This window comes from Lithobates pipiens, unplaced genomic scaffold (assembly GCF_037356315.1).
Source record: "Lithobates pipiens isolate NorthernLeopardFrog02 unplaced genomic scaffold, aLitPip1_a1.2 Scaffold_1, whole genome shotgun sequence".
NCBI lineage: Eukaryota > Metazoa > Chordata > Amphibia > Anura > Ranidae > Lithobates > Lithobates pipiens.
The window spans coordinates 103,373,196-103,390,447 of record NW_027507685.1 but is presented as its reverse complement, the minus strand read 5'-3'; the positions used below and the strand labels follow the sequence as shown (position 1 = coordinate 103,390,447).

The 17,252-nt window shown below is 43.9% G+C and overlaps 1 protein-coding gene across 2 annotated transcripts in view; it reads left to right on the top strand.

Annotated features, from left to right (window-relative positions):
* Positions 1 to 17,252, top strand: part of ASTN2 (astrotactin 2) — a 661,578-nt gene that overhangs the window by 407,727 nt on the left and 236,599 nt on the right. For both annotated transcript variants that reach the window (XM_077468007.1, XM_077468041.1), the window contains one exon: positions 13,319 to 13,469. In XM_077468007.1, the coding sequence (XP_077324133.1) occupies positions 13,319 to 13,469 (151 nt within the window). The remainder of the gene's footprint in view (positions 1 to 13,318; positions 13,470 to 17,252) is intronic.

Here is a 17,252-nt window from a genome sequence, read left to right as displayed (position 1 = left end):
TGTTTAGACCGCCAATCAATCCTATTAAGGCCGAATTGTGAGTTTGGTAACCTTCACTTCTAAACTATGTATGTAATGACTGTTACAAGACAAACAATCCTAAGTCCATAATACCTGATGGCTCCATTGCTCTCTCCTTGGCTTTTCCGTCTCCTACACCCCCGGTGCTATCTGTTGTTTGGACCGCCAGTCAATACTATTACGGCCGAATTGTGAGTTTGGTAACCTTCACTTCCAAACTGTGTATGTAATGACTGTTACAAGACAAACAATCCTGAGTCCATAATGCTTGATGGCTCCAATGCTCTCTTCTTGGCTTTTCCGTCTCCTGCACCCCCAGTGCTATCTGTTTGTTTGGAGCACCAATCAGTCCTAATGCTGCCAGTTTGTGAGTTTGGAAACTGTCACTTCTACACCAGGTATATAAAGACTTGAAGGATAAACAATCCTAAGTCTATAGTAGTTTCATTTCTGATAGCTCCAAAGATCTCTCCTTGGCTATTCCTCCTACAGCACTCCCAACACTATGCTTTGTTTGGACCGCTAATCAGTCCTAATTCTACCAGATTGTGAGTTTGGCAACTGTTTTTAAACAGCCTTTATAAGCCAGGTGTAGAAGTGACAAACATTTCTGAGTCTATAATACTTTCAGTTCTGACAGCTCTCTCCTTGGCTATTTCTCCTCCAGCGCTCTCAGAACCATCTGTTGTTTGGACCATGAGTGTAAGGAGAATACCTGTGGGGAGACCAATGGCTGGCATCATCAGACAAGCTCAGTTTTCAGGTCTGCAAGAGATAGGAAAGTCTGAATAGCTAGACCTATGATCAGTGTTGGGGTCACAAGCCAAGGTCGGTGCAGGAGAGAGTTTTGTAATCAAGGTCACAAGCCAAGGTCGATGCAGGAGGAGAGTTTTGTAGTCGGGGTCACAAGCCATGGTCGATGCAGGAGAAGAGTTTCGTAGTCGGGGGTCACAAGCCAAAATAGTTTCCAAACAGCAAACGAAGTAGCTCAAGCAGTAAGCAGGATCAGACCACAATAATCTGGCAACAGGAAGTGCAGAGGCAAGGCTTATAAAGGAAGTTCATGGAAGGAGCAAGGAGTTCAAGGTTCAACAGCAATCAAGACACAAGGCAGGGTTTTCCAATGAATCCGGCAGGATTGTCCAATAGATCTGGCAGGGAGCTGTCCAGGATCCCAAATAGCTCAGAGAGAAGAATCAATGCAAGACAAAGAAGAGGTGCCAGGCTTGAGCCCAGGACCTGACAATAAGTTAGTCCTGATACTGCCAGGTTGTGAGTTTGGTAACTGTCATTTCTAAACCATGTGCATAATGATTGATGAAGGGCAAACAATCCTGAGTCCATAATACTTTTAGCTCTGATATCTCCTTAGCTCTTTCCTTGGCTGTTCCTCCTCCAGCGTTATCTGTTGTTTGGACCGCCAATCCTAATGCTGCCAGTAGGGATGAGCTTCGAGTTCAAGTCAAACTCATGTTCGACTTGAACGTTGCCTGTTCGGTGAACAGTGAACAATTTGGGGTGTTCGGGGCAAATTTGAAAAAGCTGCGGAACACCCTGTACAAGTCTATGGGAGAAATGTGCTAATTTTAAAGGCTAATATGCAAGTTACTGTCCTAAAAAGTGTTTGGGGACCTGGGTCCTGCCCCAGGGGACATGGATCAATGCAAAAAAAGTTTTAAAAACGGTAGTTTTTTCGGGAGCAGTGATTTTAATAATGATTAACGTGATTAACGTGAAACAATAAAAGTGTAATATTCATTTAAATTTCGTACCTGGGGGGTGTCTATAGTATGCCTGTGAAGGGGCGCATGTTTCCTGTGCTTAGATCTGTCCCTGCAGAAAGTGTCATTTCTGCAGAAAAAAAAGTCATTTAAAATCACTCGCGGCTATAATGAATTGTCGGCTCCCGTAATACAGAGAACACTCATTGAAAGTCATTGATAAAAAAAAAAGAAGAAAAAGCGCGGGGTTCCCCCAAATTCAATTACCAGGCCCTTCAGGTCTGGTATGGATATTAAGGGGAACCCCGAGTCAAATTTAAAAAAAAATAACGCGGCAGTTTTTAAAACTTTTTTTTGCATTGATCCATGTCCCCTGGGGCAGGACTCAGGTCCCCAAACACTTTTTAGGACAGTAACTTGCATATTAGCCTTTAAAATGAGCACTTTAGATTTTGAACGGTGGAGTGCCATAGACTTTAATAGGGTTCTAAAGTTCACATGAAGTTTAGGTCTGTTCACAGGTTCTGGTGCATGTTCTGGTGATGTTTGGCTCATCCTTAGCTGCCAGGTTGTGAGTTTGGTAACTGTCACATCTACACCAGATATATAATGGCTGTTGAAGGACAAGCAATCCATAATACTTTCAGTACTGATAGCTCTGCCGTTCTCTCTTTGACTTTTTCAACTCCCGCATTCCCAGCACTATCTGTTGTTTGGACCACCAAGCAGTCTTTTGGTTCTGATAGCTCCAATGTTCTCTCCTTGGCTTCTCCTTCTTCTGTAACCCCCGGTGCTATCTTTTGTTTGGACTGGACTGTCACTTCTACACCAGGTATATAATGGCTATTGAAGGACAAGCAATCCTGAGTCCATAATACTTTCAATTCTGGTAGCTCCTCCATTCTCTGTTTGACTTATCCTCCTCCAGCACTCCCAGCACTATCTTTTGTTAGGACCTCAAATCAGTTTTGATACTGCCAGATTGTGAGTTTGGTAACTGTCACTTCTAAACCAGGTATATAATGACTGTTGAAGGACAAACAATCCTAAATCTATAGTAGTTTCAGTTCTGATAGCTCCAAAGCTCTCTCCTTGGCTATTCCTCCCCCAGCATTCCCGGCACTATCCTTTGTTTGGACCGCTAATCAGTCCTAATACTATCAGGGTTGTGAGTTTGGTAACTGTCTCTTCTCTACCAGGTATATAATGACTGTTGAAGGACAAGCAATCCTGGGTCCATAATACATTCAGTACTCCCTCTCTCTCCTCTTCTCCTCCAGGAATCCCGGAACTATCTATTGTTTGGACCGCCAATCAGTCTTTTGGTTATGATAGCTCCAATATTTTTTCTTTGGCTTTTCCTTCTCCCGTAACCCCTAGTGCTATCTGTTGTTTGGACTGGACTGTCAATCAGTCCTGATACTGCCGGGTTGTGAGTTTTTTAACTGTCACTTCTACACCAGGTGTAAAATGACTGTTGAAAGACAAACAATTCCATAATACTTTCAGTTTTGACAGCGCTCTCTCTTTGACTTTTTCTCCTCCAGCACTTCCGGTGCTATCTGTTGTTTGGATAGTGAATCAGTCCTAATACTGACAGGTTATGAGTTTGGTAACTGTCACTTGTAAACCATGAACATAATGACTGTTAAAGGACAAGAAATCCTGAGTCCATAATACTTTTAGTTCTGATATCTTGGCTGTTCTGTCTTTGACTTTTCCTCCTCCAGCACTCCCGTCGCTATCTGTTGCTTGGACTGCCTGTCAGTCCTGATAGTACCAGATTGTGAGTTTGGTAACTGTCTCTGCTAAACCAAGTATATAATGATTGTTGAAGGACAAACAGTCCTGAGTCTACAGTAGTTTCAGTTATGATAACGTCAACACTCCTTGGCTATTCCTCCTCCAGCACTCCCGAGGCTATCCTTTGTTTGGACCACCAATCAGTCCTTATACTGACAGGTTGTAAGTTTGGTAACTGTCATTTCTTAACCAGGTATACAACGACTGTTGAAAGACAAACAATTCAGAGTCCATAATACTTTAAGTTCTGATAGCTCCACCGCTCTATCATGTACCTGGTGAAGACTGGAATGTTGCGGAGGCCTCTCTTGCACCTCCCGCCTAACACTCTCTGTCTCCTGAAGGTGGAGACAGAGAGTGCAAGGAGTCCACTCTGTAGGTGGGTAGAGCTGGTAGTTGCAGTCCTCTGAACAGGATGCAGGAGCAGCTTGGCAACAGAGCGTGGAATGGAAGCAGCACCACGGATGAGTAGCAGTCAGCAGCAACTGGGCAGCAAGGCACCAAATAAGCAAGCAAAGCAAGTCCAGGAGACAGGCCAAGGTCGTTAACAGCCGGGCAATGCGGTACAGAGTGAGCAGGAAGATCAGATTCAGTAAACATGCCAAGGTCGGAATAGTAGGTAACAGAGCTGTAGCGAGAGCAGAGGTGAAGTCCAAAAAGCAAGTCGGGTCATACAGTACTTATCAGGTACAGCAAATTGGGTCTAGGGGACACAGGAAGGAGCTGAGGACCATTCAGCATGTAAGAGTCCAGGGCTTACTACACATACACCAATGGCACGTTGCTGCAAGAGGAAATTTGTGCCAACCGAGCATGCGCCAAAGATGCCTCAGTGCGCCAACCCGCACCTGTGCAGAAGACCTGATGGAAAGGCAGGAAAATGCCCAGGAGCCGCACAGGAAGTGACCTCAACCTGATGGAAAAAGGTGGGAAAATGCCCAGGAGGCGGACAGGAAGTGACCTCAACCCTGATGGAAAAAGGCTGGAAAATGCCCATGAGGCACACAGTAAGTAACCTCAAACTTCCCTATATAAACTGTGACAGACCTAGTCGGGACACAGGCTTTTTGAGAGGACTGAATGCGAGCCTCTTGCCGGTCGATTATGGGCCCTGGATTTTAAGGGGCACAGGGTGAATGAGAACCCCACTATAATCTGTGCTAGTCAGATTCAATGCTGTATATATGTATATATGATGTGTGTCCTCTCATGCTGTTGGGACACACACTGTCAGATGCTAATGTCATTAACTCCAGCCACCTGTATGTTGTGTAAATGAATCTAGTCTGGCTTGTAAGGACATTCCAAACGTTGTTGTTTGTGCTAATTAACCCTCTTTTTTATGTTTATAGTAATGTTTATTGAGCTAGGAGCCGAAAAGTCTTATCCCTTCAGTCAAACTAGTCTGAGTGTTGATTAGATAATTAGCTCATGCTAATTAGGTTAGGTTTTAGTCACTTCGCTGCATATATATTTTGTGTGAGATCTCAAATAAAGATTTCCTGATGTCGTCCAAGGCTGGTGTCGTCTAGTGCTTGGGGGTCCCTATAGCCAGATCCATTGGACTTGTGTTCCAGGACTTAGGAAGCGGTATATAGACAAAAGCACTCAATCAGAGTGTGGGATCGGTTCCGCCACATAAACCCAGCCCAGACACTGCCAAATTGTTTGATTATCTTCAGTCCCCCTTGTTCCTGTGCTAGTGTGTGATCTGTCTGAACTTGTTGTGACCTGGAATCCTATTTGACTACTCTTGATTGCTGCTTGCCATTGAACTCGAAATTGTACCTTGACCATTCTACTTCTTTGCCCCTTTTGTACTCAGCTGCCAGATTGGAACCGACCCCGGCTTGGATCTCGACCATTCTTCTTCTGACTAACCCTTTTATACTTTGTTGCCAAACTGGACTTGACCTCGGCTCAGATCTCGGACTAAGGCTTGCACAGTGCTCCACACCACTGGCACCCATGCCACTCGGTGTCCACACATGCCACTCGGTGTCCACTCAGTGTTTCCAACTCCAGATGTTTCAGGGACCCAAGGTGCAAGGGAGGCCTCCCCACTATTTTAGTCTCATCTCAAATATGTGGCCCGCATGACACAGCAACTGTTCACAGTGATAGATCAGCTTAAATAGGCCACTGGGCGCCAAGTTCTAATTGGTATGTCCACGTGCTCGCACATGGGGTCCATATTGCTTTCAGGTCTGATAGCTCCATCGTTTTCTCTTTGACTTTTCCTTCTCCAGCACTTATGGTGCTATCTGTTGTTTGGACTGCCAATCAGTGCTACTACTGCCAGGTTACACTTCTAAACCATGTACATAATGACTGTTGAAGGACAAACAATCCTGAGTCCATAATAGTTTCAGTTCTGATATCTCCAACACTTTCTCCTTTGCTTTTCCTTCTCCCACACTCCCAGCATGGTCTCTGGTTTGACTGCCAGTCAATCCTATTATTTTGACGTTGTGGGTTTGCAAGCCATCGCTAAACTGCTCAGACAAATTGCTTCTTTGCATTGCAGAAAAAAAATGCATTTTTATTTTAGAAAGTGCCACTCAAAAGATAAATAAATAAATATATAAATAGAAAAGCTCAAGTTCTGCTTAAAAAAAAAACCACATAAAAGCAATCAAGTATCATACCATTGGGGCCCCAGTGTTGTATTACTTTTTTTTTTTTTTGCAACTGTATCATCATAACTGTTCAAAATTATACCTAATACAGCATCATCAAAGTTGCTACATTGAGCCTTATCAGTCCATAATCAATTCCGCCTGGTGTTCTACTTCCAATGTCCTTGTGCAAATGTTAACTCTGCTCTCTCAATCTTGTAATAAACATGCTCAGGTTCCAAGAAAACCAGAAAGTTTCCTCGGAAAGTTTGTATAAATTATATTAAAAATAGAGAGAGTAAAAAATAATAATAATAAAAAGAGAACACAAAGGTCAAGACTAGACATAAGAAGCTCCAAAAAGCTTGAGCTTTTTTCCATTTTCCTCCGATAATTCAACCAGAGACATCAAGATCAGTACATAAGTACACTTCCATGGCTAGAAAGGTTTATTGAACGGGTAAACAAAGCCTTTGTAGTAGGAAGTAAACAACAAAGATAGTTTTATTAACACTGGTGAATTTCATGAAAAGGTATTATCAGCCCACTACAAAGCATAAGTGGCTATTATATTTGAAGTGGCCTTTTGAGGAAAATGGCCTTGGACTATACTTTAGTTAATTTAGTTACTTTCGTTAAAGTGACTCTTTCACTATTTAGAAAAGTATTCACAACCAACAAAAGAAGAGTGGGTATATTCTTCCGCTATGGTTCCAATGTGTTCCAGCCAGGTAAGAATATTGACATAGTGGTTGGTTGGAGATACCACAGTGTACAGCGGGAGGAAATGGGGTGGTGTAGGCATCTGACACAACTGGAGGATTCTGCCAGAAGAAAGAGTAATGGGACAGGTAAGTATGACAAAGGTAAATTGACAAATGCTATCACCAAAATGTAACAGTAGCACTCCTGCCATTGCAACCTTAACTTTTCTTCATTCCATGGTGGTGGTGGTAGGAACCCAACCCCAGAACAGTTTAATTCCCAACCTCCCTTACCATTCACCATTGCTCTATCACTACCACTAGTACTCCCCATCTGTCAAACTGGCTGCTTCCTTCCCCTATACCACCGACCTGTTAACTTATCTCTTTTGGCCATGGCCCTCCCATAGACCTTTCTCTCTGCCATGGTTGTAAACCTCAACAACACTTTTCCCCATACAATTGTGGTAGTGGTAGGACCACACCCCCAGATCAGTTGCATTATCAACTTCCCTTACCTTGCATCATTGCCCTTCCAACTTGTACCTACCAGCACTCCCCATCTGTCAAGTTGGCGGTTTCCTTCTCCTCTACAACTGGCCTGTTATCTCATCTCTGGTGGCCATGGCTCTCCCATAAACTTTTCCCTCCTGCCATGGTTGTAGACCTCAACAAAACTTTCCCCTATACAATGGTGGCGGTAGGGCCACAGCCCCAGAGCAGTTATATTACCAACCAACCATTGCCCTGTCATCATTTTCATCCTACCAGCACTCCCCATCTGTCAATCTGGCTGCTTCCATCCCCTCTACCACTTGTTTGTTAACTCATTTCTGGTGGCCATGACCCTCTCATAGACCTTTCCCTCTGCCATGGTTGTAGACCTCAACAAAATTTTCCCCCATACAATGGTGGTAGAGGTAGAACCACAACCCCAGGGCAGTTGCATAGCAATCTCCCTTACCTATCACCATTGCCCTTTCAACTTGTACCTACCAGTAATCTCCATCTGTCAAGCTGGCTGTTTCCTTCCCCTCTGGGCAGCGAAGGTGCCCAGTGTGTCCCCGGACCATATATACAAACAGTTACAAAAAACTGGCCACTGCCCACACCTATAACTGGCCTTCTACCACTGGCCTGGTAACTCATCTCTGTTTACCATGGCCCTCCCATAAACCGTTCCCTCCGGCCATGGTTGTAGACCTAAAAAAAAACATTCACCCATAGAAAGGTGGTAGTAGGGTCACAACCCCAGAGCAGTTATATTACCAACCTTCCTTACCCTTCACCATTGCCTTGTCATCTTTTTCTTCCTACCTGTACTCCCCATCGGCCAAGCTGGCTGCTTCCTTCTCCTCTACCCCTACCCTGTTAACTCATCACTGGTGGACATGGCCCTCCCATAAACCATTCCCTCCTGCCATGGTTGTAGACCTAAAAAAAAATTCTCCCATACAAAGGTGGTGGTGGTAGGACCACAACCCCAGAGCAGTTGCATTATCTACCTCCCTTACTCTTCACCATTGCCCTTTCAACTTGTACCTACCAGCACTCCCCATCTGTCAAGCTGGCCTTTTCTTTCTCCTCTACCACTGGCCCATTAACTCATCTCTGGTGGCCATGGCCTTTGCATAAATCTTTCCCTTCTGCCATGGTTGCGGATCTCAACAATATTGCCTCACCAACCTCCCCTGTGAATTATTCTGTACATCACTGATAGCATTACACTTATGGTCCCTCACCAGTAGGTTGGAGGCTTGAGTTTGCTGAGACCATGGTTCAGGGTGAACCCCAGGGGGTTCACTGGATCATGAATTTCAGATTTATGGCCAAATCCTGCAGGCTCACCAGCAGAAATAAGGTATAAATCATAATGCTCAGCTGAATCACAAGAGACAATAATTTGAAGGACTAGGTTACCCAGCCCTCTCACTATCGTTAAAGCTGGTTTATTGTTATCGGATAAAGTAAAACATTCTCTATAGAGATACTGTGCTTTTAATTTTGACATTGTTATATGACCGTCATTGCAGTGTCCAGCTTTGCAAGCCTTTGGTTTGACAATAGCATGCTTATTAGGCTTCCAAATGACCACAACTGAATAACAAGATTAGTTTGCACTTCGAGCAAGATTAGTGGAACTGTTCCTGAACTAAACCCAATTAGATTTACTCATTCCTACTCACCAGTGCACCCATGACCCAAACCATCTATCATAATGACAAACCTGGAGATGCTGCCTCACCTCTTTTTTTCAGTTGGTCTGCATGGCACTGCAACTCTCTCATGGCCTTTCCCCATTAGCCATGCTGGCCCTAGACTCACTATGTTCCCCTTTCTTTTTCCCCCTACCACTCTTCAGTTAACTCTGTATACCATTGTAGCAGATAATGCCCAGTGAACATGGCTGCTGGTGATAGGAACTTATTGGTTCTAGTACCTTGCTTAAGCTGAGCAGTTCTTTATGTAGAATTTAGGGACATTGGCCACTGGTGAACCTGGGAAGTTCTAAGCAACTCCCAACCATGGCACCACCTGCACAGAGTTTGCATGTTCTCCCTGTGCCTGCGTGGGTTTCTTCTGAATACTCTGGTTTCCTCCCACACTCCAAAGACATGCTGGTAGGTTAACCCCTTTGACACCAACGTAACGCAAATATGCAGCCTTCGGCTTCAAGGAGCAGCTGCAGGCATCACTTTGGTAATGCTTTTTAGAGCCGACGGTCGGCTTTCTTTTCATTTCAACCGATGCGGTTAAGCATCCTCTCGGTTGCTTAACCGAGCAGTGACATACTGAAGCAGAGCATGATCCCCTCCCTTCATTAGACCCCAGATGTCTTCTCTGCCCTTAAAAGCATCAGATCAAACACGGATTGATTTGATCCGATGCTTTCCGAAGCCAAAAATGCCAAAAATGGCTTGTTTAGTTTCTAAAGAAACCAGAAGTGACCAAATACGCGTTGCTTCTGGTTTCTAATACCATAGAGATGATCTGGGAAGCTCGGTCCCCACCACCTCTATGGTAAGCCTGCAGAACTGCCGGCTTCAGTCCCGAGATCCCTGGTGGGACAGGAGAGCCTGGAGAGTCACCAGAGTGCAGAGTAGGGGGGCGCTAGGATTGCTTTTACAGTACATAAAAGAGAATCATCAACTGAAAAAAAACACTATATGGGATAATAACTGCAGGCATCATCCCGTTATAACTGCTTAGACCTGGTGACATACACATACACTATATTGTCAAAAGTATTGGGACACCTGCCTTTACACGCACATGAACTTTAATGGCATCCCAGTCTTAGGCTTGATTCACACCTGTGGCATTTTTAGTGCTTTTTGCAAATTTGCACTACAGCCCATTTAACATGGTCAGGACTCTAATAGGCCAGTCAAGTTCCTCCACCCAAAACTCGCTCACTCCTGTCTTTATGGACCTTGCTTTGTGCACTGGTGTGCAGTCATGTTGGAAGAGGAACGGGCCATCCCCAAACTATTCTCACAAAGTTGGGAGCATGAAATTGTCCAAGATATCTTGGTATGATGACGCCTTAAGAGCTCCCTTCAGTGGAACTAAGGGGCCAAGCCCAACCTCTGAAAAAAAACCCCACCCCATAATCCCCCCTCCACCAAATGATTTTAACCAGTGAACAAAGCAAGGTCCATAAAAACATGGATAAGTGAGTTTGTGGTGGAGGAACCTAACTGACCTGCACAGAGTCCTGACCTAAACCACCACACACAACCGCAACAAATCTCGAAGGACATTGTTAAGAAATTCATGGAAAACTGCCGGGGCATTACAGAAGCCAAAAGGCATTATGAGGTACTCATAGTGAGTTTGGGGTGGAGGAACTTGACTGGCCTGCAAAGAGTCCTGACCTCAACCCAATAGAACAACTTTTGGGGTGAATTAGAGCGGAGACTGCGAGACAGGCCTTCTCGTCCAACATCAGTGCCTGACCCCACAAATGCGCTTCTGGAAGAATGGTCAAGCATTCCCATAGACACACTCCTAAACCTTGTGAACGGCCTTCCCAGAAGAGTTGAAGCTGTTCTAGCTGCAAAGGGTGGGCCAACTCAATATGAAACCCTACGGACTAAGACTGGGATACCACTAAGCCATTTCCCCCCAAACTCGCTCATCCATGTCTTTATGGACCTTGCTTTGTGCACTGGTTCGCAGTCATGTTGGAACAGGAAAGGGCCATCCCCAAACTGTTACCACAAAGTTGGGAGAATGAAATTGTCCAAAATGTCTTGGTATGCTGACGCCTTAAGAGTTCCCTTCACTGGAATTAAGGGGCCAAACCCAACCCCTGAAAAACATCCCCACACCATAATCTCCCCTCCACCAAATGATTTGAACCAGTACACAAAGCAAGTTCAAACATTCACATAGACACACTCCTAAACCTTGTGGACAGCCTTCTCAGAAGAGTTGGAACTGTTATAGCTGCAAAGTGTGGGCCAACTCATTATTGAACCCCATAAAGTGTCTTTGTCAGGGGATAAGCAATAATGAACCCTACGGATTAAGACTGGGATGCTATTAAAGTTCCTGTGCGTGTAAAGGCAGGCATCCCAATACTTTTAACAAATTAGTGTATACAGATTCCACCACATGGAGATATCTTCAATATCAATCTGGCAATGGTTGGACTCCAGTGCATTTCAATTTATAAAGCGTCTTTGTCAGGGGGTAAGCAATATTGAACCCTACGGACTAAAACTGGGATGCTATTAAAGTTACTGTACATGTAAAGGCAGACGCCCAATACTTTTGACAATATAGCGTATGTTACCTGGTCCTAAAGTGGTTAAGATAAAATACTTATTTAAAATTTTACTAAAACTTTTATTGATCCTTTTATCAACAAACATTTTTATTAGCAGTTGATGCAAGTCAAAAAATATTATTTATTATTTATCTTTTTTTTATTCTATTCTTTCTTTCTTTCTTCAAGAGATTGCACAAACTGAGTCTAAGCTGTTCATTTTCAGCAGTTATATTTTATAACAATAAATTAACTTATCGGCGCTCATTTGTTTGCAGCATGGCTGTGAGATAGATGAGGAAAAAAGGCTAACAAATCATTAATGATAATATTTTATATGATAACTACGGTGGATAAAAGAAGAGGTCAGGAAAGGTAACCTCCATATTTTCTCACCGCGGGTTTCTTTTAATGAGCCTGTCAAGTTTAGGTAAAGAATTAAAAAGCAAGTTAAAATTATTACGGCATGTAATGATGTAACTTTGCTTTTGAAGTATTACACAGTGACAGTGTACTTAACATTTATTAAAATAAAACAAAAAAAAATCACTATTTAAAGTAATTTTTGTGCATTATCTTATTCCTAAGAGGAAAGTTGGGACATCTTTGTTAGAGCTAAGATGTAGAAGCATAACATCAATTTTGATTGCGTGCTACTGTCTGCTCTTCTTGACAATGACCTGACCCAGCCATTTTCAACCTGTTTACCCGAGAGGAACCCTTGAAATATTTCTCGGAGAAACTCTTACTAAAATCTGAGGGTCACTGGGGAAAATGTCACCTACATTGGTGGCCAGTGGTGGTCAAAATGCCACCCTTACAGACAGCCAAAAAGATCATTGATGTCCTGTCACTGGAAAGTGGAGTTAGAACCAGAACTATCCAGGCACCATCAGATGGGAGATCAACCAACCACAGCTCAGGGAAACCCTAGAAACCTCTGGAAGTAGCCAAAAATTCCACGGAACTCTAGTTGACAATGGCTGATCTAATCTTTAAGACTTTGAAGTCAGTGTGCTACAAGAATGGTATCTGATCACAGGCTGGTAAATTGCCAAGTATAATCAGATTAGTGAAGGGGAGGTAAAATCTCCAACAGGAACACAGACACATAATTTTTCTTTTTTTCTATAATAAGAGAATGGTTGAACCCCTGTTATCTTCGTATTGCTGTGCATCTCACTTCCTCACTTCCTGTATGTTGAAGCCATTGTCACTTACCATCAGAAAAGATGGGCAGTGTTGGGCCCAGTATTCTAGCTCTTCTTAATGGTAGAGTTGGTCCTTACAAGTTGGACACACAGAGGTTACCGGTGAAAACCCCTTTGGGATCAAACTATTTGGACCTTTGTGTGACCACTACATCCTAAATCTAATTTTCAGGGTGTTTATAATGCTCCTATGTCAGGTAGGGGTCAGCAGATGGAACCTCTATTCACGGTGGGGGACCCACCTAAGGCATCTGGCACTTCTGGAAAACTGAAGCTGCAGAACAAGCCACTTAGAGGTGAGTATAACACCTCTTCCACTGAAGAGGCAATTGCCATGTGACATGCAGGTTATCTTTAGGAAAACTTTAAGGGATTAAAAAATATATATTTTCTGTTTTTTGCTGTCCTTTTCTTTTAGTTACAATTTTTCTTCATAAATGTACTTGTACTTTTCTCCAATCTGCAGGCAAGAAGCCCTTTTGGCAACCCACTTTGAAACAGTTGATGACCTGCTCTCTTCCTTTGGACCGGTTCGTGACTGCTCATTCAGTAATGGAGGCTGTTCACGGAATTTCAAGTGTGTCTCAGAGCGTAAAGTGGACACCACTGGATGTGTGGTTAGTAGTGAAAGAAAATGTAAAAATGAAAAGATTCTACAGTATTTTGCTTGATGGCATGAAAACCCAACCAGCAAGATGGTTAATCAGACGTTATTGAAAGTCTTGAGAAAGAAGCTAATTAATTATGGCATGTAAATAAGTCCCTAGCAACTGCTGATTGATTGAGGGAATGCCCAACCACATAAGCAAAGAGTTGGGAATAGTAGTGACTTCAAGGGAACCCCCTTGCAAGACATCTTCCCCTATATTTAGGGCATGCGGCCTGGTACGGTTTAAGCATAAGCCCTCTTATTCTTAGCCAGCCAGACTGCATGCTGGGATTAAAGATGCTACTTTTAGTAGGTCCCCAACAAGGTTTTTGGGGAATCCCTCTTAAAATCCATACATGTATCAGCTCCCTTTTCTTCCATTGGGGTTTTATTCCATTGGGGTTTAGGATTGGCAACCAAACTTCTTTGAATTTCACCAAACCTTGTTCAAACCTAATCCAGATCAGTTGATCAGCCACAGCTTAAGGAACCCTTAGCAACCTCTGGAAGAACCTTATGGTACCACAGAACCTTGGTTGCGAATGTTTGATGTAGACAGTTGAAAGTGAACACAGGATTACATTCTTATGTAAAAGGTGACCCCCTTTACAAGGCACTTTTCTCAATATTTAGGGCATGTGGCCTGGCACAGGCATGAGCCCCCTTTATCTTAGCCAGCCAGACTGCATGCTTGGATTAAAGATCTGGTATGGACTTTTAGTAGGTCCCCAACAAGGTTTTTGGGGAATCACTCTTAAAATCTATACAGGTATTGGTCCCCGTTTATTCCAGTGGGGTTCAGGATCTGCAACCAAACTTTCATCAAACCCTGCTCAAACCAAATTCAGATCAGTTGATCAGCCACAGCTTAAGGAACCACTAGCAACCTCTGGAAGAACCTTAGGGTTGGACAGAACCTTGGTTTGCAATGTCTGATGTAGACAGATGAAAGTGAAACAGGATTACATTCTTATGTAAAATGTAACAATATAAAAAAAAGCAGCAACCAAACAACCAAAAAGAAAAACCAAGCAGCCATAAGATGTTGACCAAAAGTTTACTGAAAGTCTTGAGAAAGGAACATATTTATTAAGTTATGTAAATAAGCAAAAGAATGGTTCAATGATGTGTCCTTCGATGGCCTTTTTTCAATTCTATATTTAACAAGAAAAAATAAACAAAGAGCATTATTATAAGAACGAGGAATCACAATGAAGTTGGTGATGCAATTACCTCTTCAAGGATAACATTAAAATGTGCATTACTATCAAAGCCTCTGGCTCCTCTGCGTCTCTTCTGGGGAAGTGTCTTGTCAACCCGTACAGGAAAATAAAACACATTAATCAATATCAGACCACCTTCTTTTAAGAACAATTCCTTTTTACGTACCATGAAGGTCTTACTCTACAGCAAACAAAAGAAAAAAAATAAATACATTAATGCAGTAGAAAAAGAAATGAAATTGCCCTCAGCACGTTGTGGTTGGTTTAATTTTCTTGGTTGTAATGGGCAATTATCAGCCAGAATGATATTAAAAACCAAACTTCCAGCTCCTTAATGCAAAAATTGGAGCAGTTATGTCTGCCAAAGGATTTGTATTTCTGCCCATCGAGATCTAAGATTTTAAGGGAGCCCCATCATACAACATAGCCATGTAGGTGACACCACTGTCTCTGTTATAGTTGTAGATTAGGGAAGGAATACAGTGGTGTCCTTTCTCCACCCCGGGCCTGTGGATTGGTCAGTGAAAGAGCAGCAACAAGCTGAGAAGATCATCCCTCTGCTCACTTTCACTGTGTCAAGGAGTGCTCAACCACGGTTGGAAACTCCAGGAGTGAGGATGTCACTTATAGGAACCCATAGTCCAGCCACTGTTGGTGCTTCCTCTTTCCGCCTATCAGCTGTTACTGTCCTCTCCTCCCTACTGCTACCTATCTGCCTAACCTATGTAAAAAAAAAAAAATCTGTATGTTAATTGTTTTTTCAGCCAGTCCCAGGCACATGATCCAATAGCTTTGACTCCCTTGGTTCAGGGAGAATTCAGTCTTGGCTGGAAATTTAGGGAGCAAGGACTTCACCCTTAGGCTCCCATAGCCTAGCCATTGGCGGTACTTCTTCCTCTTCTTGGTAAATGGTGCTCACTGAAATTGGAAAGCTTGAGCTGCAGAATTCTGTGGCTGGACCAGGTTGTTTTTACATAGGGTAGGCAGGATAGGTAACAGAAAGGTGGTGGGGACCGTAGCTGGGAATTTTGGGAGCAAGGACATCACCCATAGGCTACCATAGCCCAGGCAATGTTAGTGCTCCCTACTCTGCTTTGCAGCCACTGCTCACTGCCACAGGAAAGCTGGAGCTGCAAGATCACATGGCTGGACTGGACCTTTTTTTTTTACATAGGGTAGGCAGGATAAGTAGCAGGAGGGTGGTGGGGACCAGGGCTGGGAAATTTTGGAGCAAGGACATCACCCATAGGCTCCCATGGCCCAGCCATTGTTGGTGCTCCCTCCTCTCCTTTGAAGCCACTGCTTTCTGACACAGGAAAACTGGAGCTGCAAGATTGTCTGGCTAGACCGGACCATTTTTACATAGGGTAGTCAGGATAAGTAGTTGGGGGTGGTAAGGACCAAGCCTGTGAGTTTTGGGAGCAAGGACGTCACCCTTAGGCTCCCATAGCCTAGCCATTGTCGGTACTTCCTCCTCTTCTTGGTAGTTGGTGCTCACTCAAACAGGAACACTGAAGCTACAGAATTATGTGGTTGGACCAGGCTGTTTTTACATAGGGTAGGCAGGATAGGTAGTAGATGGGTGGTGGGTGCCATGGCTGGGAATTTTGGGAGCAAGGACATCACCCTTAGGCTCCCATAGCCCAGCCATTGTCTGTGCTCCCTCCTCTCCTTTGCAGCCACTGCTCACTGCTACAGAAAAGCTGGAGCTGCAGGATCACATGGCTGGACTGGAACTTTTGTATAACATAGGATAGGCAGGATAAGTAGCAGGAGGGTAGTGGGGACCAGGGCTGGGAATTTTTGGAGCAATGACATCGACCTTAGGCTCCCATAGCCTAGCCATCGTCGGTACTTTCTCCTCTTCTTGGTAGTTGGTGCTCACTGAAATTGGAAAGTTGGAGCTGCAGAATTCTGTGGCTGGACCAAGCTTTTTTTACATAGGGTAGGCACTAGTAGGATAGGTAGCAGAAGGGTGGTGGGTACCATGTCTGGGAATTTTGGAAGCAAGGACATCACCCTTAAGCTCCCATAGGCCAGCCATTGTCTGTGCCCCCTCCTCCCCTTTGAAGCTGATGCTCACTGCCACAGGAAAGCTGGAGCTGCAAGATCACGTGGCTGGACTGGACCTTTTTTTTTACATAGGGTGGGCAGGATAAATAGCAGGAGGGTGGTGGGGACCATGGCTGGGAATTTGTGGAGCAAGGACATCATCCATAGGCTCCCATAGCCCAGCCATTGTTGGTGCACCCTCCTCTCCTTTGAAGCTACTGTTCTCTGACACAGGAAAGCTGGAGCTGCAGGATCATGTGGCTGGACAGGACCATTTTTACATAGGGTAGGTAGGATAGGTAGCAGGAGGGTGGTGGGGACCATGGCTCAGAATTTTGGGAGCAAGGAGATCTCCCATAGGCTCCATACATTAAGCATAATACAGTCATATATATTCCATTGGAATTCATTCATTGGATTCCATTGGATTCCAATGAAGTGTATTTTATTGAATTCCAGGAGTGGCCAGTGGGAGT